Raw genomic sequence first — 27,674 nt, 5'->3', positions numbered from 1 at the left:
TTGGTATTCATTATAGAAAATACTCCCTTTTTAACCCATATAAAAGGATTACTATTTCAGATGATTAGGATAAAGAGTTGTTGGTATTCATTATAGAAAATACTCCCTTTTTAACCCATATAAAAGGATTACTATTTCAGATGATTAGGATAAAGAGTTGTTGGTATTCATTATAGAAAAATGATTTCTCCCTAAAATTGAACAATTTGTTCAAAATGGCAACTGAAGAGGAAATACAATCCTTTCTCTCCTCTCCCTTGGTTCGGTAAGTTTTGTTGTTTAAAATTAATCAACTCTTAAACATTTATTATAATAAAATTACCATCTGTAATTTTGCAACTGTAAGCAACATAACTTTGAAATTGATACTGTTTTTTTTATATATTATATACACACACAATTATATAAAAAGCAAATATTTAATCGACTAATAACACGTAAAATATGTGGGTAGATGACACATAATAAAACTGCTGGCTACTAGCGCTCCGATCAGAATCCTCCAATATTTATTTTGACCTCAGAGATGAATTCCTCGTGCCCTACAAATTGACATACAACATGTAAAATCTGTGCTAAGATGGCCCATAATGTAATGGTTGGCTACTAGCGCGCCGGTCAAAATGCCCCTGTATTTCGGTATGTCGATGAGAGGTTGTACATATTCTTTAAAATTAATTTAACTCTTATTGATACTATTTACCCAAAAATTCATTAATTTTTAGGGTCCCTTATAACTCATTTTCTTTCCCTAATTCAGCGAATAAAAATTTCTGCACTTTTTCTTTTGTAGGAAAAGAAATAATTTTCAAAATTAGGGGGGGAGGGCAGAAACATTGGTTTTCGAGAATATTTACACCCCTTTGTTGATGACGTGCTAGAAAATAACTAAAATTGTCCCATTCTAAAACATTTTTTTGTTTAGGTGGACTTCAAGTCTGCTGCCAGGAGGGGATGATTTGTCATGGCAACTCCTGGCAAAGGGGGTAACTCTGGCTACACTCCTGGAGGGGTTAGATGCAAGTTTTCAGGTGCATCACCTTTTTAAACTCATAAATAGTTCTAAAACGTGATTTTAAGTAACCTTCCTTTACAGAGTGGCATGTCCGATTTACAAAATATCCTTGAATGCTTTGTCTCTAGTGATCCCTACTGACTTTTCTAACGAACACTTTATTGATCTTTCTAATGATCTCGATTGATTTTTCTATTCATCTTTTTATTGACCTCTTAATTGATCCTTCTAATGATGTCTATTGACCTCTTTAATGATTTTTTTAGTGATTTCTTTATTGATCTATCTTGTGATCACTTAATTGACCTCTTTATTGATCTTTCTAGTGATCTCTCTATTGACCTTTTTATTGATCTTTTTATTGATTTCTTTATTGGTCTCTGTATTGATCATTCTATTAATATCTCTATTGCCCTCTTTATTGATCCTTCTAATGATCTCTCTACTGACCTCATTATCGATCCTTGTAATGATCTCTCTACTCATTATCGAGCCTTCTATTGATCTCTCTATTGATCTCTTGATTGATCCTTCTAATGATCTGTTTACTGACCTCATTATCGATCCTTCTATTGATCTCTCTATTGACCTCTTTGTTGATCCTTCTAATGATCTCTCTACTGGCCTTATTATCGATCCTTCTATTGATCTCTCTATTGACCTCTCAATTGACCTCTTTATTGGTCCTTCTATTGATTTCTCTACTGAACTCTTTATTGATCTCTTTCTATTGGTATTTCAATTAACCTCCCTATTAACCTCCTTATTGATCTTTCTATTGAGCTCTTTTTTTAAACTCTCTATTGATCTCGCTAGCGATCTCTTTATTGATATCTCGCTTATCCTCTCTATTAATCCATATGATCTATTATTTGAAATCTTTATTGATCTATTTTTTATATCTCCGTTGATCTTCCTAATAATACTTTAATTCATAGATCGCAGTTGATTCTGATCCTATTGATACTGCGGCCAGAGCAAGAAATATTCTTCTCATTCTTAAAAGTATCAAATACTTCTATAAGGTAGCACATTTCTTAAACGTTCAGTATGTTTTTTTTTGTAAGTTTTGTGTAAAACTTTTTATTGTAGTGCACCTGATTTTTGCTATTTCTTAAAATTGCCAATGAAAGTTTCTTAAAATTTTTGACTTTAATGTCATGTTTTACTTTCATGTTCTCTAGAAAATGAAAGAATTCATAGCAAAAAATAAAAGTATCTTTATTAGAAAAAAATAATTAAAAATCAAAAACTGAGGAAAAAATTATTCATTGGTTTCAGGAGATATTGGGTCAACTGCTCTTAATATCCCTACCTGCCCCTAGGGACCTTTCTCAGGTGAGACACTGCCCGGGACGAATCAATCCTCCTAATCCCCTTACTCCTAATCCCCATCCTAACCCCTTCCAAAAACTGTTGACCGTTGATTTAAACAATTGCAGATTTATTGAGTGAAATAAGTAAATTATCAAAAATGATGATTTTTTGTGATGGTGTGTGGATTTTCTCCTTATAAAGAAATATATCTCCCATATTAATCTTTTTTCCTCATCTAATATTAATTTTTCACAAAGGCATCACACAAATTAAGGAATAGTTTTTTATTAAGAACGTGAGAAGTGACCTTAGGAGAGTTTTTATTTTCTATTTTGCTAAGCGGGAAGAAATAAAGTCTAAATTGGCCTATTGTTTTGTCCTAATTTAGGAATGAGGATAAAGTAAAAATAAATTTTGACTGAACAAAGCAAAAATTAATCTATATTTGGTTTTATGTTTTCCTCCAGCAACCTTTCATTTATATTTTAAGAACTGATATTTTGTTATCGCATTTTTATTGATTAGACTTTTATTGGGAAACTTTCAGCCAGCAAGCTACCCATTAAGCATGAAAATAGACTGGGGTCAAAAATAAGATCAAATCTTCAAAAATTGTAAATTGCATTAAAATTCTGAACTCGATTTTTACTTTCTGAGATCTAGAAAGATTTAATAATCATCCCAGTTTTATTTTATTGGCTTATTTATGAGTTATTTGAGCATATGTCTTATTAATGAATTGATTTGAGGTCTGCTTCATTTGCATAAATTTAATAGATTTATTTATTGATTAATCGATTGATTTGATCGATTTGATTTGCATATTTGCTTGATTAATCCGTCAATTTATCAATCGAATTCGTAATAATTTTAACATATAAATCAATAAATTTATTAAATCTATTTATGAATTGATTGATGTAAATAAATAATCGATTAATAAATTGTGTAATTTGAATAATGGAAAATAGATCATTTTATTCATTACATTTGAATGATTAAGTTATTTATTGATTGATTGATTGATCTAGATTCCACCGAGTACCAACTCTCTGGCAAGCATGGAGACCCTTCTTCTTCTAGTTCTAGGGGTGGCTGTACAATCTGAACAGAAACAGGTTAGATATTCTGTACATATATTGATGCAATCTGAAAAGAAACAGGTCAGATATACAGTACATATATTGATAAACAATCTGAACAGAAACAGGTCAGATATACAGTGCATATATTGATGCAATCTGAACAGTAACAGGTTAGATATACTGTGCATATATATTGATGCAATCTGAACAGAAACAGGTTAGATATACTGTACATATATTGATAAACAATCTGAACAGAAACAGGTCAGATATACAGTGCATATATATTGATTCAATCTGAACAGAAACAGGCTAGATATACAGTGCATATATTGATACAATCTGAACAGAAACAGGTTGGATATACAGTGCATATATTGATACAATCTGAACAGAAACAGGTTAGATATACAGTGCATATATTGATACAATCTAAACAGAAACAGGTTAGATATACAGTGCATATATTAATAAACAATCTGAACAGGAACAGGTTAGATATACAGTGCATATATTGATACAATCTGAACAGAAACAGGTTAGATATACTTTGCATATATTGATAAACAATCTGAACAGAAACAGGTTAGATATACAGTACATATATTGATGCAATCTGAAAAGAAACAGGTTAGATATAAAGTGCATATATTGATACAATCTGAACAGAAACAGGTAAGATATACAGTGCATATATTGATACAATCTGAACAGAAACAGGTTAGATATACAGTTCATATATTGATGCAATCTAAACAGAAACAGGTTAGATATACTGTGCATATATTGAGGCAATCTGAACAGAAACAGGTTAGATATACTGTACATATATTAATACAATCTGAACAGAAACAGGTTAGATATACATTGCATATATTGATACAATCTGAAGAGAAACAGGTTAGATATACTGTACATATATTGATACAATCTGAACAGAAACAGGTTAGATATACTGTACATATATTGATACAATCTGAACAGAAACAGGTCAGATATACAGTACATGTATTGATACAATCTGCACAGAAACAGGTTAGATATACTGTACATATATTGATACAATCTGAACAGAAACAGGTTAGATATACAGTGCATATATTGATACAATCTGAACAGAAACAGGTTAGATATACTGTGCATATATTGATTTTTGTATTATCTTGTGCGTTGTAGTTGAATAATAACATTAAAAAAGTAAGACTATGAAAACGGCTGAACCGAATCGGCTCACATGCCGACTCACATGAAGGTTTAAGGATGGTTAAATTTGAAAGAAAAAAAATGTCCGCGAAATCTTGAGTCTCACAATTAGTTGTGAAATTAGAGAATAAAATGTCGACTTGAAAGCCTAGAAAACAATAAGGAATTAATTTTTTTGTCTTTTGAATAAAACTAAAGACGCAAAATTATTACTAAAATATGAGACCTATTATTTTTTCTCTTTTTATTATTATTTATTTCTTCTTCTTTTTACAAGGAAGCCAAATCCGTAATTTTTACTTTATTACATAAAATATTGCAAAATGAGCACTTCCGCCCAATTTGCGGTGGTGCAATTTCCTCTCTGTTTGTGATAAAATCTGCAACTTCTTATCTTCAGCTGAAACCCCTAGCTAGATTTTATGCTGGTTTTGGAGGGTTATAACCCTTTCCCTTCTCCCCTCCCACTTACTCCTTCTTAATCAATAGAAACCAAAACTGAATGAGAATATAGCGAAGTATTTAGATTTAAAAAAGGAACTGATCAGCAAACTCTTACTTAAAAATCCATAAATCTCAAACTTCGCTGACTAAGCTGAACCGCTTCTCTTTTGGTTCAACTTAGTCTTCATAGTTCAACTACTTCTTGCTAATCTTGAAAATTAATCCCTTGTGTCGTAGACCTGTGATATTCCAAACTATAATGTCTCCTACCTCAAATCGTCAAAGCTTGAAATATATTCAAATGTCAGGTTACAATGATGTAGTGTTTAGTGCTCGGGTTCGGAATCTTGTGTTTTAACAGCTCTGAAATAAGTTATGCTTTGTAAGAGTAATATTTCTTAAGTTTTCAATGTCTCACATTTCTATCAAAACATTTTCAATAAAAACTAGGTAAAACAAGCAAATACTTCCCCCTACCGCCCCCTCCCCCAGAAACACATTTTTCTTTAATCTAATCATGGATTTTAAATTCATCTTTCCGAAGATGTTTTCATTTGAATTTGCACAGAAATCATAGGTTAAAAACATTTCCATCTATATATAAATTTGGCTTGTCTGTTTGTTTGTCTGTCTGTTTGTTTGTATCCAATAAACGTCAAAACGGCTGTACCGATCGGGCCCAAATTTTTGTGGGACATCAAGTGACCACAGGGAAGGTTTATGAATGATAAAAATTTTAAAAAAATGTGTTTCAAAGGTTTTTGATTTTGTAAAAAAATTAAATTCTTGAAAATCCGCGAATTTTTTTTTTTTAAATCCGCAAAAATTTTTTATTCAATGTTTTAAAATGTAAACAAAAAGAACATGTTCACAATTTAAATAGAAGATGGGCGCGAAGCGCCCTAAAAGCCAAGAAAGAAGGGCGCGAAGCGCCTTGAATTTCTAGTAACATATAAAGTATAATAACAACTTTTAATTCAATTTGTTTTGAAAATTCAGCAATGTAAACCCAAAAATCTTCGAAAATTATTAGATTCAGGATGTAGCAAGAAAACATAATGAATGGCATTTAAATCAACATGTGAAAGCTAAGAAAATTGCATAGAAAGAGGGCGCGAAGCGATATAATAGCTTACTATGTATACATTCTGTTTGTGACTTGGTTAAATTAAATGTCATTGGGTAAATGCACTCTACAATGACAGAAAATCATTCACAATGACGGGACAAATGTTTCTACGTTTCCTGTTCAGGTTTCAATGAGTTTCCACATATAAAATACGTTTAATTTATTTATTTTGTACACTAAGTTTAATGGTACATTCATAGTGTTATACATAAAAATAGAAATAAATATATATATATATAAGTACAGATCATTCTATCTATATATCAATTTATATAAAATTATGTCAATATGCTATTTAGTAAAGATCTATACATATATATCTCAGCATATCAGCAATATATCAGCAATAACCAATCTTAATAAAAAATAGATTATGTTCTAGACTTAGACATATATATATATATATTTATATATTTGTCTTATGTATATCTATTTATCTAGGAGGTGATCATCACTATAAAGAATCTCCCCCTGGAGACCCAGCATGAGATAGTTGACAGGATTCGAGCAATTACTGATAATCCTAACCTTGTTTTATCCAGGGAAACCATGCCGTAGAATAAAATTCCAAGACGTCCGACGCATTTTTAGGGAGTATTAGGGAAAAACTGACTCAAATACGAAATATTAGTATTTTAAAATAATCTTACTAGATGGCCCGGCCATTCTACTTTTTTTCCCGCCAGTTTTGTCCTTTTTTAACCATTCTCAACTAAAGATTTAACTTTGTCAATTTTTTTGTTAAATTTTTTTAAATTTAGATTTCAAAGTTTGTGCACTATAATTTCTGTCCAATGATTCTTGATGGTTTGTGTAACCTTTTTATTATTGATGGAAGTTAAACAATTCATATTCCTTTATGAAAACCTGTTTTTTTTTCTATGCAACAATTTTCATTCATTTCCACTTGTCTAAAATTTTCGTGGAAAAGCCACAGGGGTTCGAATTTTCAAATTTTCTCAAATCTTACCCCCCCCCCCCTCACACCTTTTATTTCTCGAATTATTTTTTTATCTCAGGATATTAAGCATACTCCCCTGTTGATATATTGAAAGTTCTACTATTGGTTTCTAGAGAATTAAGTAATCCTGAAGGACTAGCTGAGGATCAACGGGATCAAATGTACTGTTTACTCATAGAGCACGCTAAAAGGTTAGTTCAAATTAAATATGGAAGGAAGTTTATTTATGGCAAACATATTCTCTTTAGTAAACTAGGCTTATGAGTCATGTTTTATAAAACATATGGAATGCTTAACAATTTTGCCTCTACATTGTTAAAAAAGGCTTTGTAACGAATATATTCCTACTTGATTGAAATCGGAAAAGTTTAGATATTAAAAGCTGTAGTCCTTCCCTTCCCAGCTTTCCCATTTCCTTCACTTCTTTATCTTCCTTCACTTCTTTACCTTCTTCGACTCCATACCTTCCTCTTCCTTCTCTACCTTATCCCTTCTTTATCCTACCCTTCCCCCTCCCTATGCCTTCCCATCTCTACCATCCCCTTCCCTTCTCTACCCTTCCCATCTGTACCATACCCTTCCGTGCTGTACCCTACCCTTCCCTGCTGTACCCTACCCTTCCCTGCTGTACCCTACCCTTCCCATCTGTGCCCTACCCTTCCTTGCTGTACACTACCATTCCCTTCTGTACCCCACCCTTCCCTGCTGTACACTACTCTTCACGTCTGTACCTTCCCCTCTGTACCCTACCCTTTCCTAGTTTCCCCCTCCCTATACCTTTCGTATCTTTACCTTCCCCTACCCGTCCCTAACTTTCTTTTCTCCTCCCTTCCATAACTTTCTTTTCTTATCTCTTCCCTAACTTTCTTTTCTCTTCCCTTCCCAACATTTCCTACCATCCTCTTTCCCTGCAGACCTTACCCTCCTTACTTTTCTACTACTCTAGTCCTTTCTTTCCCCCTTCCCTTTCTCCATTTCTTTCCCCTTTCACTTATCTTTCCATTTCCCAATTTTCTTCCTCTTTTTCCTTCCTCTTTTCCTTACACTTTTCTTCCGTTTTCCCTTCCCACTTCCCCTCCCCTCTTCTTGGGTCTCTGAGTTCTTTTTACACCCCTGGTATAAAACTTCGTAATAGTGGGTAAGAACACTTATTTACTGTCGGGACAGCAGAATATTACTTCTATTCTGATTTTTTAGGTTGGTTTATGAGAGGGATGAGTTGAGTGAGGATCTATCTTCTACCAGACTTGAACTAGATTCAAGGATTACAATCCAGGGGTCAGAGTCTTCTCCAGTCACAACAGGTTAGTCAGGGGTTTATAATCAGCCAATTAATGACCAACTTGACTGATCAAATAAACAAATCGCAATTAGTGTTGTGAATCGGTTAAAAAAAATTTTGATACTATCAAGATTTCAAAACTCTACTCTGTTAAAGTTTGCTTTTATTAAAATATTTTTATCCTGAAACATAAAATGGAAAACGTTTTTATACTATCGTTAGCCATTCATTCCCATGTAATTGAAAAATTGTCAAATATAAAATATTGACGTAAAACTTCAACGTGATACTTGAAAATAGATGCATAAAAATAGAAAGGTTCTGAGAGGGCTATTTATGTTAAAAACTACCGTTGGATTTTTTGGATAACATTTGATTTATTTATTAGTCTAAAAGTTAAGTTAATACAGGATTAACCAGAAAGAATGAGACTTCAGCGACGACTTTACCAATTCATACCAATTTTCGTACATTCATGAGTCCCTGCAACTGTAAACCGGTTCTTTCTTTGCCAGATAAAATAAGCCATTCAAAGATGATATTCAAAGCATAAGAAATGAATTAACCTTAAAATCGTCATATTTTATACAGTCTCATTCTTTGAGGGTAATCCTGTATGTTAAATAAAAATGAATAAAGGTAGAGATGTGATGTATATTTTCTTGGAAATTAGGTGTTTATTCGCTGGATCAGGACAAATAAATGATTTGTGTTCGGAGAACATATCAAAAAAGGAGAAAAAAACTTGCCGTTTCATGTTCTTTTCTCGAGCATCAAAAATCAAAAAATTTAATAAAGGGTGGATGAACGAACTTTATATATACTTGGGTTAATATTTATAAGGAGGGGGGGGGGGGGGGGTGTGGCCTTTATGCAATTGTAAGATAAGAATAGGATTTTTTTTACAAAATATTATTGTTGGGAAGTATTTTAGTTCACAAGACGTAAATATTTTCAATTATTTTGTCAAAATTTGTTATGAACACTAAATATTCTGCGTCATATCTCCGGACATTTTGCATTTTTGCAATAAAAACATTTCGTTATCTAGTTAATTTTTGGAAACTAGCTGGAATTTGCATATTTGCTGATACTTAATTCGTGAAATCTTTAAACTTTGTAAATGTTGTTTTCCAATTTATACTCTTTTTTAGTAACTGACCACTGCAAAGTGACCATACTATAAACAAATAATCACGCACTTTAAAAAAAACACTTAAAAATCAAAAATATGCTTACAGATTTTTATTTTTTCAAATTTTAGCATGTTTAACTAGATTTGTGTTCCAACTGTTATTTAACCAGAGGCCGAATTTAAAGAATTTGAGCCGAAGTTTAAATTTAAGCCGCTGCTCAAATTTTGTTAGTTCCACTTAAATTTGTATAACATTTTCAGCATTTAAGCCGGCCCTCAATTAAAACCAGTTTTTGGGGATTTTAGACGCGGCTTAAATTCATTAAATTCGGACACAGTTTCAGATTTCTCGTTCTATCATTCAATTTCAATCTCGGTGATCTTCAAAGAACTAAGCGAATAGATCGTTATGGCAACAGACCAAATATGTATTAAATTTTGTTTTTTCGTGTTTCATGTTCCTTAAAGTATTAATTCTGTAATCTTTATACAAAGAACCATGATAACTGACCACTGAACCAGGCCAATCTAAACATGACGGGGATCATTAGCTGGGTGTGATGTCAAATCCCATACATGTTTTATGCGTTGCCATAAAAAAATTCAGTTTTATATTTGTTTTTGCTTCTAAAAACCCATTTAGACTAAAAACAATTCGAAATTGTTATTGTTCATAAATTTTTTTTCTTTCAAAATAAAAAAAAATTTCCCCACGGGCAACGCCGGGCAATTCAGCTAGTTATCTAATAAAAATGATATTAGACAAAATTTCACAAAATAATACAAAATATGATCATACTATTAATAATGATAATGATACCAGTCCTGAGGATAATTTTCATTACTGCAGTTAGAAGGACTTATAATGATAAAACTAATTATAATGATGAATAATGACAACAGTAATGATAATGATACCGAGGATGATGACTCATCATAAATTAAGAAAAATGATTTCACTCATAGTAATGATACTAAGGATTCCAATGCAAGTAATAATGATGAAACTGAAGATGTTAACAATGATACTATAAACAATAAACATTGAAGACTACTTTGGACACGGGAACCCAGCTTTTCCTACAAACTAAACTTTTTCTACAAAATTAGACCCAATCAACTTAATTTTAAAAACAAGCAAAGAACATTCTTAATTAAAAGCAAATTGGTCCAGGGATTCCTGAGTTATGATCGGACACACAAACTAACAAAGAATATATAGATGTTGACCATAATGATTATGTTATTATGATTTTACTGGTAATATGATAACACTGTTGAAAATGAAAAATCATTAATGGTAAAAGGGTTGATACAATTCTATCTTTATCTGTTAACTTAAATTGTTTGTTTTTTTCATTTATAACACTAATGCTAATGCCTCTAAAGATTATTCTAAAGATTATAACGCCAATAATAATGATACCAGCGATGAGAACAGTAATAATAATAATTTAACAAACTTAGGGACAAACTTAGGGACAACCACTCAAATCAACCTACCCTGGTGTGGCGGGTACAAACTGCAAAGTACATTGCGATTGCTTATTTGTATTATCTCATGCTTTGTCGTTTAATATAAATATGAAATATGAATAATGATATCAGGGATGATAACACTAATGATATTGATATAAGGAATTATAATTCTTAAGATGGAAATATTAATGACTAGCTGAAGGGCCCGGCGTTGCCCGTGGAAAAAAATATTTCGATTTTTTTAGCCTATAACACCCCCTGACCACCCATGAGTGTCCACAAAAAAATTCAGCCCAATCGGACAAAGCAGTTTGGCCGGCTATAGGCAACATATATATATACGAATGTCTTGTTTTATTATATAGATAATGAAACAGTGATGATAACACTAATTATGATACCAGCGACGATAACACTAATTATAACGGTACCAGAGATCATGACATTACTAAGAATGATACCAGCGATGATAACTCTAATAATAATGATACTAGGGATGAGCTTGACATGGTTCGAGAGAGAGCTGAGAAGGTTGAGAAGCTTGAGGCTGAGATAATGCGCTACAAGGACAAGATGAATGATATTGAATTCTTCAAGTCCAGAGTAGAAGAACTCAGAGAAGATAATAGGTAACTTTACGATACTATACATACAAAGTACTGAAGGCATAATTTCAAGTGACCCTCAATGCAATAATGGCAATGTCCGATTTCCAATGGTACCCTTGATACATAATTTGAAAGATAATGTCGTTTTTCTGGGTTTTAAAGGTATTTAATTCTGATAATTCCTAAATGTTTTCCTGCAGTAGAAATTCGCCAGTCACTTTTGTAGAGAACCTGCATTTAGAAACAATCAGTTTTCAAACTTATCAGCATTGTTACTTAATGCATACTTTATCTGGCACTGTCTCGAAGAGTACCATTGAGAATCGAGCATTGTCATTTATGCATCCAGACCCACTTGAAATTACAGTTATAGTCTCTTTTAAAGTAATATTCGGCGAAATTTCAATTGATGTTTAAAAAGAAACTAAAATTGCAGATTAGTAATTTTTAAATTTAGAAAAACTAACATACCTGACGTAATTCCTGAGAGGAGTAGTTATAGGTTAAGGAACCTGATGGCTTACCAGGCCTTTTATCATACGAAAATATGTACCTCAGTATTTTTATTGCCAATAGATAAGTAATTAGGGAAATGCTTGAAGACTTCATCCGTATGTTTCCGGGAAAAAAAGATTTTTTGAGGAGTGGGTGTTATTTTCTATAAATTAAACCCTCTGAATAATGTTTATCCCTAGAATACTGGTAGAAACTAAGGAGATGCTTGAAGAGCAGTTAGGGAGCAGCAGGAAACGGTGTGAAGCTGTTCTAGGACTAGAGAATGATATAATTAAATTTAAGGTAATAAATGATAGAAATATATCTCAAAAATACATGGTGTCCCACGAAACATGACATGACTTTTAAACTCGTGTTATATCTTAGAAATTTGCGACATTTATTCCTTTACCTAATTTTAGATGTAGAATTCTAGAATAAATAATCACAGAGTAGGTTCCTACTCTTGACATTTCCAAAATGTGGTCTGCCTTTTTTGTGCCGGAGAAGAATTTCTTTAAGATTTCGAAAATTTTGGGTTAACTTCATAAAATTGAAATCTGAACGAAATTCTTAATATCTCCGGTATAATTGACATCAAATGTAAAGCAGACAACATCTTGGAAATTCCAGGACTAGGATAATTATGTGGTCCTTGTTTCAACAATCATATTTGTTAAAGTAGGTTGACGTCTGAATGTCACAAATAAATTCAAAGATCAAAGACAACTTTCAAGTCGTCTTTCTTCTCTCATGTTTCGTGGGAAATCCTTTATTATCCACCAATATTTATATTTATCATAATTATTTGTTTGGTCAAATTTGTATTCTTGGAAAACAGATTGTGTTGCGGCACAATTTGTTTGCCTCTTTATTTTTTTGCAAAATTAACTGTAACCACTTCAAAAAAGTTGATTTTGAAAATACTTGTGCGTTTGTTATTGTTGTTATTGTTGTTATTGTTGTTATTGTTTTTTTTACTGAAGTTGATTTTTAAAAGACTTTTGTGTTTGTTTGTGTTGTTATGTTTGTTATTGTTGTTATTGGTATTGGTATTGGTATTGGTATTGGTATTGGTATTGGTATTGGTATTGGTATTGGTATTGGTATTGGTATTGGTATTGGTATTGGTATTGGTATTGGTATTGTTACTTTTATTGTTATTGTTATTGTTATTGTTATTCTTATTTTTATGTTCTTGTTCTTGTTATTTTTATTGTTATTGTTATTACCCAAAAATCAAGACCATTCATTGAAAGTTTAAAAGATTTTTTACCTTTTAAGATTTTTAAGCAAAAACCATGTTCTAATTATTTATGAAATCATGCTTTAATTTAATTAGATTAAAGTAAAACTGTTCTTTCGGGAAAAAGAAGTGGTTTAATAGTCTTTTCAGTTGTTAAAATTTTTTCACTTCGATTCATGGAAAAATTTGAATAAAATAGTTTTTGAGAAATTACCCACTAAAAATTAGAATTTATTCCAAATAAACTCATTGTTCTCCGACTTACCTTGTGCAGTGTGCATATTTGAATATTATTTAGCAGAAACGAGATTCAGATACGAACTTATTAGAAAGGAACTTATGATATTGTTGTGTAGGGGGATATAGAGAGAACACCAGGAACGGGATACAGACAGGAACAGAATAAAGGAACTTATTATATTGTTGTGTAGGGGGATATAGAGAGACTGCAGCAGGAACGGGATACAGACAGGAACAGAATAAAGGAACTTATTGAGGAGAATTCAACGCTATCATTCAGGAACGCCAAGAACACGATAGAAATTAATTTCATCGCAATTGTTTTAAGTTTTATTTCAGTTTTGATTAATTTTATCTTATTTTTTAAAAAATTTAATTGTTGATGCAGGATACGGTCATTTAGATAACAGAGCTCTCGCTCATATACATATTTATATATATGTTCATTATAGAATTACAGTGGTAGGTAATTATATCAATACAATTAAGACGACTTTTGATCTCAATTTTGATTAATATCAAGCTGTTAAACAGAATGAATACACATAAACATAGAAGTCAGGAGAAGCTGTCAATTAAAAAAACGTCTCTTTAAATACTTGTAAGCTTGTAATTTGAAAAAAAAATTGTTAACAATCAAAACTCAAATAAAAAGTCGTCTTCATTGTATTGACATTATCGCTTACCATTGTAGAAAAAAATTAAAAATGTTTTAAATCTGGCATAAAAAATCGATGAGTCTTTGGTGAAGCAAATAGCAAAAAAAAAAAAAACAAGTAGAAAGAGAAAAGTTGAAAAAGTTTCAATGTGTTATTGGGTTGTGTAGTCACAAAACGAGTATGAGTGAATCCCAATCCCTGTTGGCTGAGATGGATGCTCTCAAAGGGGTTCAAGGGAAGGAACTTAATATTCTTTCAGAACAGGTATAATGTGTATCATATCCTAAAAATGTAAAAAATAAATTTTCAATCGTTTTTAATGAAGAAAAATTATGCTTAAAATTTTAGTCCTTTTCTAGTTTAAGATCAAATATCATTTACCGAAAGAAATGGATTTTTTGTCAACCTCAATTTTTGTAATTTCTATATCTTTGCAGCCTGGTGGTGTAAACCTTAGATATCAGGTTGCAAAGATATATTTGTGACAAGAACTCGGCAATTTCTTCCAAACCTGTTATTTCTTAAATTGTTGTTTTACAAGTTCCAATAATAAAAATAAAAATGTTATAGTTACGGTATATTTCCTTTAGTTGGGTAAAGATGCTGTGTCTAGGGTTCATCGTTTAGAACTAGAAAACAAACATCTTAAACAGGTGATTTATATAATATCAGGCATTTAGGCTGCTTCGCGCCCATTTTCCTTGTAATTTTAATAATAAGAGCTGATAGCCTGATTTACTATACTTCAAATATCACTGACTTTGAAGATGAATTTAAGACTATAAGTCTGCACGAAGGGTTAAGTACCTAAGCCCAAGATTATGTGCCTATGCATTTATCTGAATGTACAGTATGAACAAAACATAACAATTTTAGATTTCGAAGATTTTTCTTTTGTAAGTTGTGGATTTTCACAAATCTGAAAGGGCGAAATTCTTTAAAGCAAAACTTTCATATGACCAGCCATTGATATTTCAGGATGTAAATTTATTTTTTTATGTTGTAAAATTATTTTGAAAAGTCTAAATTCAGACTAATGTTATTTAAAATCAAATCAAATCATATATTTTTCTGCAGTGAACATTTTAACAAATTAAACAAACTATAAAAATATTAAATAAAGAACAGACATTGGTGTTCTCAAATGTTAAATGTACAGTGAAGTATTAAATGTAGAAATAATTGAAATCTTTTTAGGAACTTGAGAACTATAGATCTGTATTTTCCAAAAAGGAAAGGGAAGTTGTTTCTGAAATGGAACAGGTAATTGATAACATTCCCTTTAACAAAATTAGAAAACCATACCTTTTAAAGAAAATCGTGAAAGGTCCCTTTTAATTTAATTAAGTGAATTGTTGGTGGGCAACCCCCCCCCTCAAAAAAAATTGTTAAAGTTTAGTAAAATTATGAATTTCCCTTGTTCCAAATTCTGAGTTAATATTTCAACCTTGTTTTGGTTCCCTGGTAATTATAGCAATGTTGTGCTAGGGTTTGCGTGATTAGTATTACTTGAGTTCTTTAGTTACCAAGAGCTGGAGTTTACACCAGGTGTCAAAAATATTGTTAGGCTAATAGGGTGCTTAGTTAGGACTGTAATAGTAATTTTAAATGACCCTCCATGTAAATATGGCCATTCTCGATTCACAATGGTACTCTTAAACGTACAGTATGCATTTTCTATCTATTTTATACACATAATTTGCACATATTTCTAGAGAAAAGCATAAGATAGATAGCAAACTAAAACTTTAGAAAGTCTAGAAAAACTTGGTATATCTTACATGCACGTGATCAGATTAAGGTTTCAGGGGTACCGTTGTGAATCGTTCATTGTCATCTTTGCATTGAATTTCACTTGAAATGATTGTAAGATTTGTATCGCTGATCTTTCCGCAAGTCTTTCCGTACATTTTTCAAGAAACTATAAATCTAGATATTTTTAGAATTTCAAAAATGATTCATATCCTTATTAAAGGAGATGAGAAAATCTGCTATGACTGTTTCGAGATTAGAAGAACAAGCTAAAAAGGACTCTCAGACCATACTGGATACGGAACAGGTATATGGGGGGGGGAGGGGTATAAATATGTAAAAGAAGGGAATGGTTTGGGAAAAAATGCAGCGATAAAAAGAATAAAATAAGTTCGAGTAGAAAGGAGGAATTACAAAAAATGTAGGGATTTATAACATTGGAGGAATTTGTAATATTTGACTTTTAAAATTGGAAGGGTACATAGAATTGCAGGAGTGCATAGAATCGGAGGAATACATAGAATTCGTGGGATACATATGATGGATGGGATGCATAAAATTTGAAGGTTACTATTATTCCAGTGATACATAGAATTGGAGGAATAAATATAATTGGAGGGATACATAACATTTGAGGAATACATAGAATTAGAGAAACATATAGAACTAGGCTTTTAGGGCGCTTCGTGCCCATCTTTTATTTCAATTTTTAATTGTGGCTTTATCTGTGAGCATCTTCTCTTTGTACAGTATTAGACATAAACAAAAAAAGGTTTGCGGATTTCATAATATTTTTTCGAGCATTTTCAAAATTTGAAAAAAAATGATAATCTTTTAAATACAAATTTTTAAAATTTTATCATTCATAACCTTCCCTGGGGTCACGTGAGGTCCCACACAAAACTTGGGCCCAATTGGTTCAGCCGTTTTGACGTTTATGGATACAAACAAACAGACAGACAAGCCAAATTCATATATAGATTGGAGGAATACATTTTATAATTGTAGGGAAATATATAATTATAGACATGGAACTGTCTTAGGCAGACCGCCTAATTTTCAGAGAGTCTCCAGAAATGGAGCTGTCTTGGGCAGACCGCCTGGTTTTTAGAGAGTCTCCTGAAAAGGAGCTGTCTTGGGCAGACCGCCTGGTTTTTAGAGAGTCTCCTGAAGTGGAGCTGTCTTGGGCAGACCGCCTGGTTTTTAGAGAGTCTCCTGAAATGGAGCTGTCTTGGGCAGACCGCCTGGTTTTTAGAGAGTCTCCTGAAAAGGAGCTGATTTGGGCAGACCGCTTAGTATAAGTCTTCTCCCTAGGGTGACCAGTTCGGTCAGCCCATGGATACGTTTCGGCGGCTAGGAGCGCCGACCCCTATTTCATTGAATGATGGGTTGTCCTTTAATAATAATAATAATAGGGATGCATAGAATTAGAGGATAGATAGAACTAGAGTGATGCATAGAATTAGAGGGCTACACAGAATTATAGGGATGCATTGAATTAGAGGGGTGCATAGAATTAGAGGATAGATAGAATTAGAGAGATGCATAGAATTAGAGGGATGCATAGAATTAGAGGGATGCATAGAATTAGAGGATAGATAGAATTATAGGGATGCATAGATTTAGAGGGATGCATAGAATTAGAATTTTTGAGTAAATACACACACCCTAGTTCATAGTATCTCAGGGATAAAGGGATAAAATAAAAACATAAAGAAAGTGACGAAAAAAAGACCTAGAACGATAAAACTAAAAAGAAAGGATTTTATTTTCTTGGGATTTATTTAAGGGTTTCTACTCCATGTTTTTCTATTCAACAAGTTTCTCTCTGTTATTTTAATTTATTTTTTATCTTATTCTTATGAAATTGTAAGGAACGTCTCATTAACTTTTTCTTCAATTTTTTAACAGACTTTCCCCTCATTGTGACGAACTTTTCCTGTGAAATATCTTATTAAAAACTGCTATCTCAGGGTTTCGAGAAAATATAAGTTTTCCGAAATAATTATTTTTTTGTTAGCTCTCAAATGAGATGAGTGAAAATGAAGTTTTCAGGCTTCTTCTGAAATAATTTTTAGATGAATTGTTAAAATCATTCTTTTCCAAAGCTTTTAAAAACTCTTTAATATGATACCTTAAATGATACGATTTTTCGTTTAAATTAAGATTAGGGAGATTTCAAGATTTTATTTTTATATTCTTCAGTGTTCTAGAAACAAGTAATTTTAAATTGAAATTTTTTCTTTCAAGGAATTGGCGAAAGTGCAGCAGGAGCATCGCTCTGTGGAAGCTACCCTGGAAACCTTGAATGAGCAGTTTAAGCTGCTCCAAATAGAACGGGACACTGAGGTTGATGCTCTTTCCAAACAGGTAAATCAACCGATAACAGCTTTTTTTCCTTGCTGAATTCTAGCTTCTGAAAAAAATGGTTTGTTAAAAAATGAAGTACATATTTAGCATTCGTCCACAAAATCAAGGGAAAATTAAACATTACCATTAAACATGATACATACAAATACAATGTTTACAATTTACAGCGCGGATTTTGGCGGATTTCTATATTTCTTAACGTAAAGGTGAACTCGTTGTCTGCCCGGGCAGCTAGCTCTGAGACCCAGCAGCTGGTCAGTCTGCAGGAGGAGAATAGGAAACTTGTCGCAGAGAGAACAGTGCTACAAACACAGGTCATTATAGACAATTATAAGAAACTAGATGAGAAAGTTTAAGAGTGAGTAAAATAAAATATATTGAAGGTGTTGAGTAGTTTAACGTGTAAAACATTATCACCCCCTCCTCCTTGGGATGGGTATAGGCCTGAATCGCGCTTAAAACCCCTTGGTGGGATGGCGAGACAATCTTTATAATCTTTTATAAATTTTTACAATCACTGTACATTGTGTATGGTCCTATGTGATTGTGCATTGTACATTGCACAACAACTTCTATGTGTCATATCTTTTTAGCACTGAATAAATACACGGTCGGATATGATTCACTCAAACCCAAAAAGAAGGGTAACTGGCCCAACGCTGGAGCTCAACGTAACAAACCTATATAACCTACAGAACATGCTACTTTGACTGTAGGTTGAATGATAATAATAATAATAAAATAATAATAATAATAGTATATAATCCCTGATGTTTCTGCAGGTGAGTAAATCTAACCTGGAGAAGGACAGGTTTACCAGAAATCTGGATCAGCTTAAGGAGAAAGTTTCAACCCTGGAGGAAACTGAGCAGATTAAGAACAAACTGGAGAGAGAAACTCAACACTTGTCCCAGGAGTTGGAGAAATATACTGGGATACAGGTAACACAGGGGGATACAGGGAAACAAGTAATACAGGGGGATACAGGTAGCACAAGGGAATACAGGGATACAGTTAAAGCAGGAAAATACAGGGTATATGGAATATGGATACAGGGAATACGAATACAGGGGGATTCAGGGAAGAGGGATACAGGGAATAGGGATACAGGGGGATAGAGGGTTACTGAGAGATACTGAAAGTAAAAATTAAAAATAAAAATTTATTTTCAGTTAATAATCTAAATTTTTTGCTTTGTTTTAAAGATAACCTATTTAACTGTTTTGTTTTTTGATTTCTGGCTCACTTCCTATTGAAGTTATGGCTAACTCAACAAAAAAACATGGATATCTAATTCATCCTTGATCGGACAAAGCTTTGATGGTACCGTTGTAAATCGGGCATTACCATCTCTGTATGGATGGTCATTTGAAATTACGCTTACAATCCCTTTGATGATTTTAACCTTAGGAACAGTATGATAACATGACAGAGCAGTTGAACTCCTTGAACCTGAAGATCAGAGAACAGACAGAAAGACAAGAAGAATTACAAACAGAAAACATGAAACTAAGGTAAAGTCTTTAATAAATCAAAGAACAAATCTGGCGTCATTTAATCTAGAATCAGAATCCCAATTTGTGGATTTATTTAACATTTGACGTTTAATTTACGTTTTGTAATACGCTTAATTTACGTCTTTAAAAGTTAAAAATTCAAAGCTTTATAATTTTCCTAAACGCTAAGATCTAAAAGCTGTATTTGTGTTAGCTTGAAAGAAGCTTTTTTTGTTTATTTTAGAGGCGAGAACCGAAAGCTGTATTTGTGTTTATTTTAGAGTGGAGAACCAAAAGCTGTATTTGTGTTTATTTTAGAGTGGAGAACCAACAGCTGTATTTTTGTTTATTTTAGAGTGGAGAACCAGAAACTCAATAGAAGAGTTGAAAGTATAAGGAATGAAAACCAGAGTATTGCAGACATTGAACAGGTCAGATTGGCTAAATTTTATAATGATTGATCGAGTCCAGATTGGTTAAGCTGATTTAGTTGGTTTGTTTGTATGATGGTTTGATTGGTTGATTTTTGATTGATTTGTTGGTAAATTGATGATTGGTTGATTGATTAACTGATTGATTTGTTAAATTGGTTTATTGGTTGGATTGTAGATTGATTGATTGCCTTTTTAATTTGTTAAATTGATTGATTGATGGATTGATTGCTAGGAGAAGGAAGGGTTAGATATATTGATTGATTGATAGAAGAAGTACGGAGTGGATTTATTGATTGATTGATAGAAGAAGGCCGGGTTGGATTTATTGATTGATTGCTAGGAGAAGGACGGGTTGAATTGATTTATTTATTGATGGATTGATTGCTTGATTGCTAGAAAAAGGTCAGGTTGAATTAATTGAATGATTGATTGCAAGGAGAAGGGCGGGTTGAATTGGTTGATTGATTGCTAGACTGCTAGGAGAAGAATGGGATTGATTGCTTGATTGATAGGAGAAGGACGGGTTGAAGCAGACTATAGGACAGCTGCGAACCACCATCACAACCCTACAGAAGGGACAGACGAAACAGGACGAGCTGGAGTTGAAATTGATGACGAGTACCAACGAAAATACTAAACTTCAGAGACAGCTGGATACACTTAACAGGTTTACCCCCCACCCCCCAGAAACCAGTGCTTAGGATCCGGATCCAATGGGCAAAATATAAACCGAAAACCGCAAACAAAAATCATTTACTCCCAAAACCAAAATCTAAACTACTAAAAAAAAATTCCTCGTCTCTGAATGGTTTATCAAGTTTTAGCAGAAATAAAATGAAAGAACTAATATAAATAATTTGGAACGTATAAAAAATCAGTAAATCTTAAAGAAATATTCAATTGTTCAATGTTCATGACGGGGATCCGGATCCTGTTCCATTTTTGCCAGCGCGGATCCCGGATCCGGATCCGCATTAAAATAAATGGATCTTAAGCAATGCGAGAAATAAATATAAAGTACATTATTAATAACTTAATTAGTGCAGAAAATTATTGAGCATTGATGCTTATAACATCTCCGTATTTATTCAATTAATTAACTACAAACGTAAATGATTTGACTTGGTTTCTTGGACGAAACCTTTCAATGTTTAAAGAATGACTGTCAATATTATTTGAATATATTTTGTGAAGACGACTTTATAAATCTTTAAAATTGTTGGATGGAGACTAGTACCGCGATTTAAAGGCATTGCTTTAAATCGTCATTTTAAGTTTTTTTAAACATTGATTTACGGTAGAGAGGTGGGGCGTCTCTAAAACCATATTTTAATTTGATTTGGAAAATTGATTTTAATTCCAAAAAAATGGAAATAATGTTGTTCAGGAAATTTGAAGAACAATCTCTGGAAAATACTGAAATAGAAACAGAGAATAAGAAGATGCAGAAGACGATAGAAACATTGAAAGTAAGTTCACATTCTCTTAATTTACTAAAATTTGATTTATTTGTACATTGATTTTTGATATGTGTGAAAAAAAATTGTTGAGGCCCAAATTGTGTTTTACATTGTACTGACCATACCTGTCTATAGTAATTTTACTTTTAGTCCAATCAATTCAGATTCTGATATTTTAATTTGTTGACCTTTAAATGACCCGTAAATAAACTTTTTTTTGAAAAGTGACACGTGACTATCTAACATTTGAATTGGATTGAGAAAAATAAACGTTTAGGTTACAGTTCGAAGAGTGAATCAGCTTGAAACAGAAAACCTAGATCTAGAAGGGAAAACTCACAAGGTTAGATTTGTATATTTTACAGATTTTCCGGGGGAAATATTTTCAAATTTCACCCGTATGATAATTTTTAGAGCTAGGGGGGGGGGGAGTCTGTACAGTGTACGTACACAGCGCGCACACCGGTACTTTTAGCTGACTGTACAGTGTACGTACACAGCGCGCACACCGGTACTTTTAGCTGACTGTACAGTGTACGTACACAGCGCGCACACCGGAATTTTTAGCTGACTGTAAGTGTACGCACACAGCGCGCACAGGGGAATTTTTAGCTGAACTGCAAGCGTTTTTGGAACTTAACACGCACATCTTTGTACACGGCGAACACACAATTGTTTTAAGGGTATGTTAATCAAACATAACCCTTTTAGAATGGGGGGTCACTTGAAATTTCGCTTACAGCTTCCCATTATCATCAAACATTTTACCTACAATATCATTTAAATACACCGGAAGACAATTTCAAGTTGAAACATTTTGTCCAAAAATTAATATTTCAATGGAGTACATTATTTTGTGTTTTAATGAAGGTTGAGCGGGAAAACAAGAGTTTAATGCGCGAGATAGAACGACTAAAGCAGGCGGTTGAGGTAAAATACATGTTCATTTTTTTACCTGAAAAATCAGACCCGAAGCTAGATTAAATTTGATAAGGGAGGGCACACAAGTTATAAATATCATGGAAAAACTCATTAATGGTCAAACTTGATATATGAAGACTAAAAAGTATATTTTTAACTTATTACATATTTTAGTTTATTATTTTGCCTGTTTTCTTTCCCTTAAGTGCTATTGAGAAGCTATTTGCATCAATGGAGGTTAAAGATGTAGAGATTTGAGTTAAAATATAAGTAAATGTATTTCTGAAAAAATGTTTAATACTTTTTTTAATACAGAGAAGGTAAAGGATGTAAATTCCTGTAAAGGTCAAGAAAAGCTCAAGCACGAAAATCTTCAGTTTTCTCAAAACTAAAACTCGAGAAAAAAACTCCCCTGCAAGCTTGAGGATGAATACAAACAGCTTCTCATATGTATCCAATTTCAATTTGTCTCCATGTTACTTTTTGCTATGCGATGGTTGATTGATCATTAATCATTATCATTAATCATTAATCTAAGAAAAGAAAGAATAGGATAAGCTTCTCAAAATACCAAAAACTTATTTAAATTCTATCATTTCACAAAACGGGATTGAAATAAAAATAACCACTTCTTTCATTTTTCGTTTCCAATTCTTTTTATTTTAAATTTTTTTTTATATTTTGTCATAGAAGGTGTGCCCCTCCCACAACCTTTCTTCTGGGTTAAAAAGGGGGAGGGAATAACGTGCCCCTGTCCCCCCCCCCTTAACTACCGGCCTGATTTTATTGATATATTAATAAATTGATCGCTTGATTGTTGGATAAACTGATAAATTGATTGATTGATTTATTAGTCGATAGAATTAAGTTCGGGGTTTGGTAAATAGATCGGTTGATTGATTGAATCATTTATTGATTACTTAGCAGATAGATTGAATGATGGGTTGAATTTTAGATCTAACTATTGATCAATTGGTCGATTGGATGATTAATTATTTGATTGATTGATTGGTTTATTAATTGGTTGATTGGATTTTTTATTGATTCATTATTTCATTTGATTTAAAGGATTTATTATTTGATTATTTGATTAGGTTAAAGATCTAAGCTTGGATAATTCCTCTGCAAAATTGGCGCAGATAGAAAGAGAGTTGGAAAAGGTGACATTTTGTTCAAAATAAATAAACTTGAGAATTTTCCGTCAATTAGCCATCTTGTCAAGTGCAGTAGTTAACTTTCATGTAATTATTTATCGGAACTATTTTTATCAAATGTTTTTGCTCAAATGTTTTTTTATAAATCACGTTTTAAGGCAAAATGTAATAGTTGGGGACAAATTTCATTAAAAGGAAATTGACTCCAACATGCCAATTATTCGACTTTTTTGTTGAATTCAAGAAAAATTTGATAATTTTTAAATTTTAATATTTTTAAATAATTTTAGAAAATTATGAATAAAAGAAAAAAAATTTCAGCTCTTAATTAATCTTAATAGTTTCAAGAAAGATTCGACAAATGTTCCTCTAGTTTCTCAAGAAAAGATTCAACAAATTTTGTATTAGGTTAGACAAGAGAAAAATTCGACAACTTTTATTTTAGTTTCAAAAAATGAAAGATTTAGATTAGACAAGTGAAATATTCGACACATTTTGCTTAAGGTTCGACAAGAAAATATTCGACTAACTTTGCTTTAGGTTCGACAAGAGAAAGATTCGACGGAGTTAAACGAGGCTAAGATTCAAGAACTGGAGGCTAGCAATGCCGACCTCAGCTCACAGTGTCTAGCAGACAAGAAGGCACTTCTTGACCTCAGAGAAGAACTTGTCAAGGTAAGAAAATGTGGAACAAAAATTAAACTACCTAAATTTCCTGAATGAGAAGATTTTCTTAATTAAAATCAATAATAAATTATAATCTTAAAAAATACTTGCTCTGTAAAAAAATAAACTTGAATCCTGAAATGTATTTTTATTATATTTTTTATTTTTGTTTTAATTATAGTTGCACGTTTGTATTATGGGGAAGGGAGATCTTTTCCCAAAAACATGTTTTCCTTAAATTTTATCCAAGATCCAAGAAAAGCAAATGAAGATGATTTGTTAGAAATATGCATATTCCACTTGAACGATGCATACTTATTTCTTTTAGCATCTCTTAATTTGATGGTTTTTCGTATTTAACGGACAAAAGGGTGGACGTCTCATGATTTTGTTATCTAGGAGAAAATGGCAGCTGACCAGCTGGTTTCTAAGCTAGAGCAGGTCAATCAGCAGCTTCGTTTTATAGGAGATGCTAAGGTTAGGCTTTATTTTTATTTTATCGTTAATATTGGAATGCTAAAACGATCGTACTCCAGAACACTTAAATGCTTGGATGCTTGGATTGCTTGGATGCTTGAGGCTTGAGGCTTGAGGCTTGAACACTTAAACCTTAAAATTATACATTCTTTGGAATGTATAATTTATCCAAAGAAATCTTGAACACTTGAACGCTAAACGGTTAAACCGCTAGTATTCCTAATTACATTTATAGTGTATATTTGGCAAATTTGACTGCTTGATTGTCCTAAAACAAGAACGTTATAAAACGCTAAATTGGAACTTTTCTGTACTCTTCTCAGGCCTTGCATAATTGTACAACGTACATACTGCATTGTCAACCCCTTTTTCATCGAGTATGTCCTTTCATAATAATGATATTACTTATATTGAAAACTTCGGCAGGCACTGAATAATTTGTATTTGAAATATTTGTATTATCAGACTCGTCTTGTTTTAAGTAAAGTTTCATTTTTAACAGTGACATCTATCAATATATAGATTTACTTAAAACTCTTGTTGTAGTTAGGTGAATTTATATAGGCCGATTAAGAACCGAAATTTTTCTTGTTAAAAGCTCTTCTAGAAGCAAAGTTGAAACACAAGTTTTTTGATTATTCAAAAGTTCTAGGAAAATGTTTTTTATTTTTTAAATTTTTTTAGGAAGCCTACTTATGTTTATTTTTCACTTGAATGTTTAAAAAATGTTTCATATGTAATACAGAGATATATAAATTACATTATTTAAGTACTTTTACAGAAATATATAAAATTGGTTATAGTAAAGGACCAAAAAATCTAACAAATTATACGAAAATGTGAATTTTTAGTCATTTTAACCCTTCAAAATTTTCCCAAATTCTTGAAAAACTCAAAAACAAGGGCAGTGCTAATACCAAACCATATATGTTTTGATATCTTGAAAATGTTAGCTTTCCATGGGTTTACAGTTTACTTGAGCACTGCTCCGGTTTAGGAGATATTTACAAATCAAAAAGTTGAATAATTGAAGCAAAAAGTAGGATTTTGGGGTGAAAATTATAACCTTAAAAATGTAAAATAAAAAATCAATTCTTTCATTCACGGTTTTATTATTATGTCCCAAAAGTGACAGATTTGTAACTGTAAAGACAAAAAGTTTGAAGTCTTGATGTCCAAAAAAAGGGCTTTCAATTCCTTGTTTCCAAGACTCATGGAAATTGAAAATTAAGAAAAAAAATTGTTTAGGCGGAGGAACATGAAATTACTGAAGTAGTTGTCAAGGAACGGGTTCAGATGCTCCGTGGAGAAAACAGAGTCAGCGTTCTCCAAGCTGAACGTGACCAGCTGAGCAGTGAGCTAGCTCGCCTGCGCGTAGCTGCTGTTGGCAGCGAGGACAAGGAAGTCGCTTGGTCTAAACAGGTAGCTTATAGTAATTAGTAAATCCAGGGTTAGAAATGAATTAAGCAATTTAAGCTGGTGTATTAAGCATGGCTTCGATTAAATGATACTCCAATGTTTTTGTTTTAATTTATTGTTTTACTGGACCTTTTAAGATTAGCGCATTCTTATTCAAAAGGTCTGATCATTGATATTGGTTTAACATTATGTTGTCTAGGTGTCAGGGCTACAGGAAGATCTGGTCAACCTAAGCAAGGAAAAGGCTGGCCTTCAGGTATATTATTATAGGAGGAGGGTGTTTGTTTTTTTATTGTTGTAAAACTTTAGATGCAACATCAAACTGAACTAACTCTTTTTCTACTCTTTTGAAAAAGAAATATCTTTTTATTAAGTCATAAAATAAAGCAAAATATGATTTCTTATGTTAACTTTAAGAAATATTTATAAAAGTTTTGTCCAAAATATGGATAGTTGGAAATTACTCTCTTCTCACTCTTAGCCACATTAAAGAAACAGTTCAACGACTATCTAGTTCTGCATTAATTAGTTTTGACCTATGATCTATTAACTTATGATTTAGGGAACTAAAAAAGCATTCATTTGTTTTCACTCATTGGGTTTCAAGAGAGTTACGATTTTAAAATGTTTATCTATATAATGTTAGAAATATAAACTGTTAAAATACTTGTTTTAAATTAAAAAAGATTTAATGAATGAAAAGTTCACTATTTTTTCCGAATTACCAAAATATTTCACAGTTGTGAATTTTTTGTTCAGTTAATTATATTAGTATAAAAATGCTTTATCTAACAAACAATGTTTATTTAAGGATTTGAAATATTATGATGATATACTATCAGACTATGTATTTCAAGGATTAGAAATCTTAGTTCAGTTGAACAAATGTAGTGTTTAACCGAACTAACGAAGATATTTCTAGGTTGAGAACCGAACCTTGCAGTCCCAATCTTCTAGTTTACTAGATCAGATAAATAATCTTCAAGCTGAGTATTCAAGGCTAGAGATGGATCTAACCAAGGCAACAAAACAGGTAGGCCAGCCAAATATATATGTATCTTTCCGGATCCACAAAATATACTTGGATCAACCAAAAAAAAAAAAAAATATATTTGGATTCACGGACCCTAGTCAAGTTGCAAAATATCAACCAAAATATACAAAATATATTTGGATTCACGGACCCTAGTCAAGTTGCAAAATATCAACCAAAATATACAAAATATA

At 32.2% G+C, this 27,674-nt stretch overlaps 1 protein-coding gene across 1 annotated transcript; it reads left to right on the top strand.

The window, feature by feature from the left end:
• The first annotated feature begins 140 nt into the window (after positions 1 to 140).
• On the top strand, positions 141 to 27,674 carry LOC111708671 (girdin). The gene is made up of 31 exons (XM_023482110.1): positions 141 to 265; positions 926 to 1,031; positions 1,954 to 2,040; positions 2,297 to 2,353; positions 3,364 to 3,450; positions 6,635 to 6,735; positions 7,268 to 7,345; positions 8,352 to 8,458; positions 10,551 to 10,563; positions 11,455 to 11,679; positions 12,354 to 12,456; positions 13,831 to 13,919; positions 14,466 to 14,562; positions 14,889 to 14,951; positions 15,496 to 15,561; positions 16,274 to 16,357; positions 18,301 to 18,420; positions 18,627 to 18,734; positions 19,203 to 19,361; positions 19,831 to 19,934; positions 20,272 to 20,347; positions 20,863 to 21,017; positions 21,738 to 21,819; positions 22,088 to 22,153; positions 22,681 to 22,740; positions 23,826 to 23,891; positions 24,426 to 24,560; positions 24,951 to 25,028; positions 26,277 to 26,450; positions 26,647 to 26,703; positions 27,370 to 27,674. Exons 1-31 carry the CDS (start codon positions 216 to 218, stop codon positions 27,634 to 27,636), a joined length of 3,120 nt encoding a protein of 1,039 aa, XP_023337878.1. The 5' UTR covers positions 141 to 215; the 3' UTR covers positions 27,637 to 27,674.

Source organism: Eurytemora carolleeae, unplaced genomic scaffold (genome assembly GCF_000591075.1).
Source record: "Eurytemora carolleeae unplaced genomic scaffold, Eaff_2.0 scaffold882, whole genome shotgun sequence".
Classification (NCBI taxonomy): Eukaryota; Metazoa; Arthropoda; class Copepoda; order Calanoida; family Temoridae; genus Eurytemora; species Eurytemora carolleeae.
The sequence above is the reverse complement of the archived record's forward strand: the minus strand, read 5'-3'. Positions and strand labels throughout refer to the sequence as shown.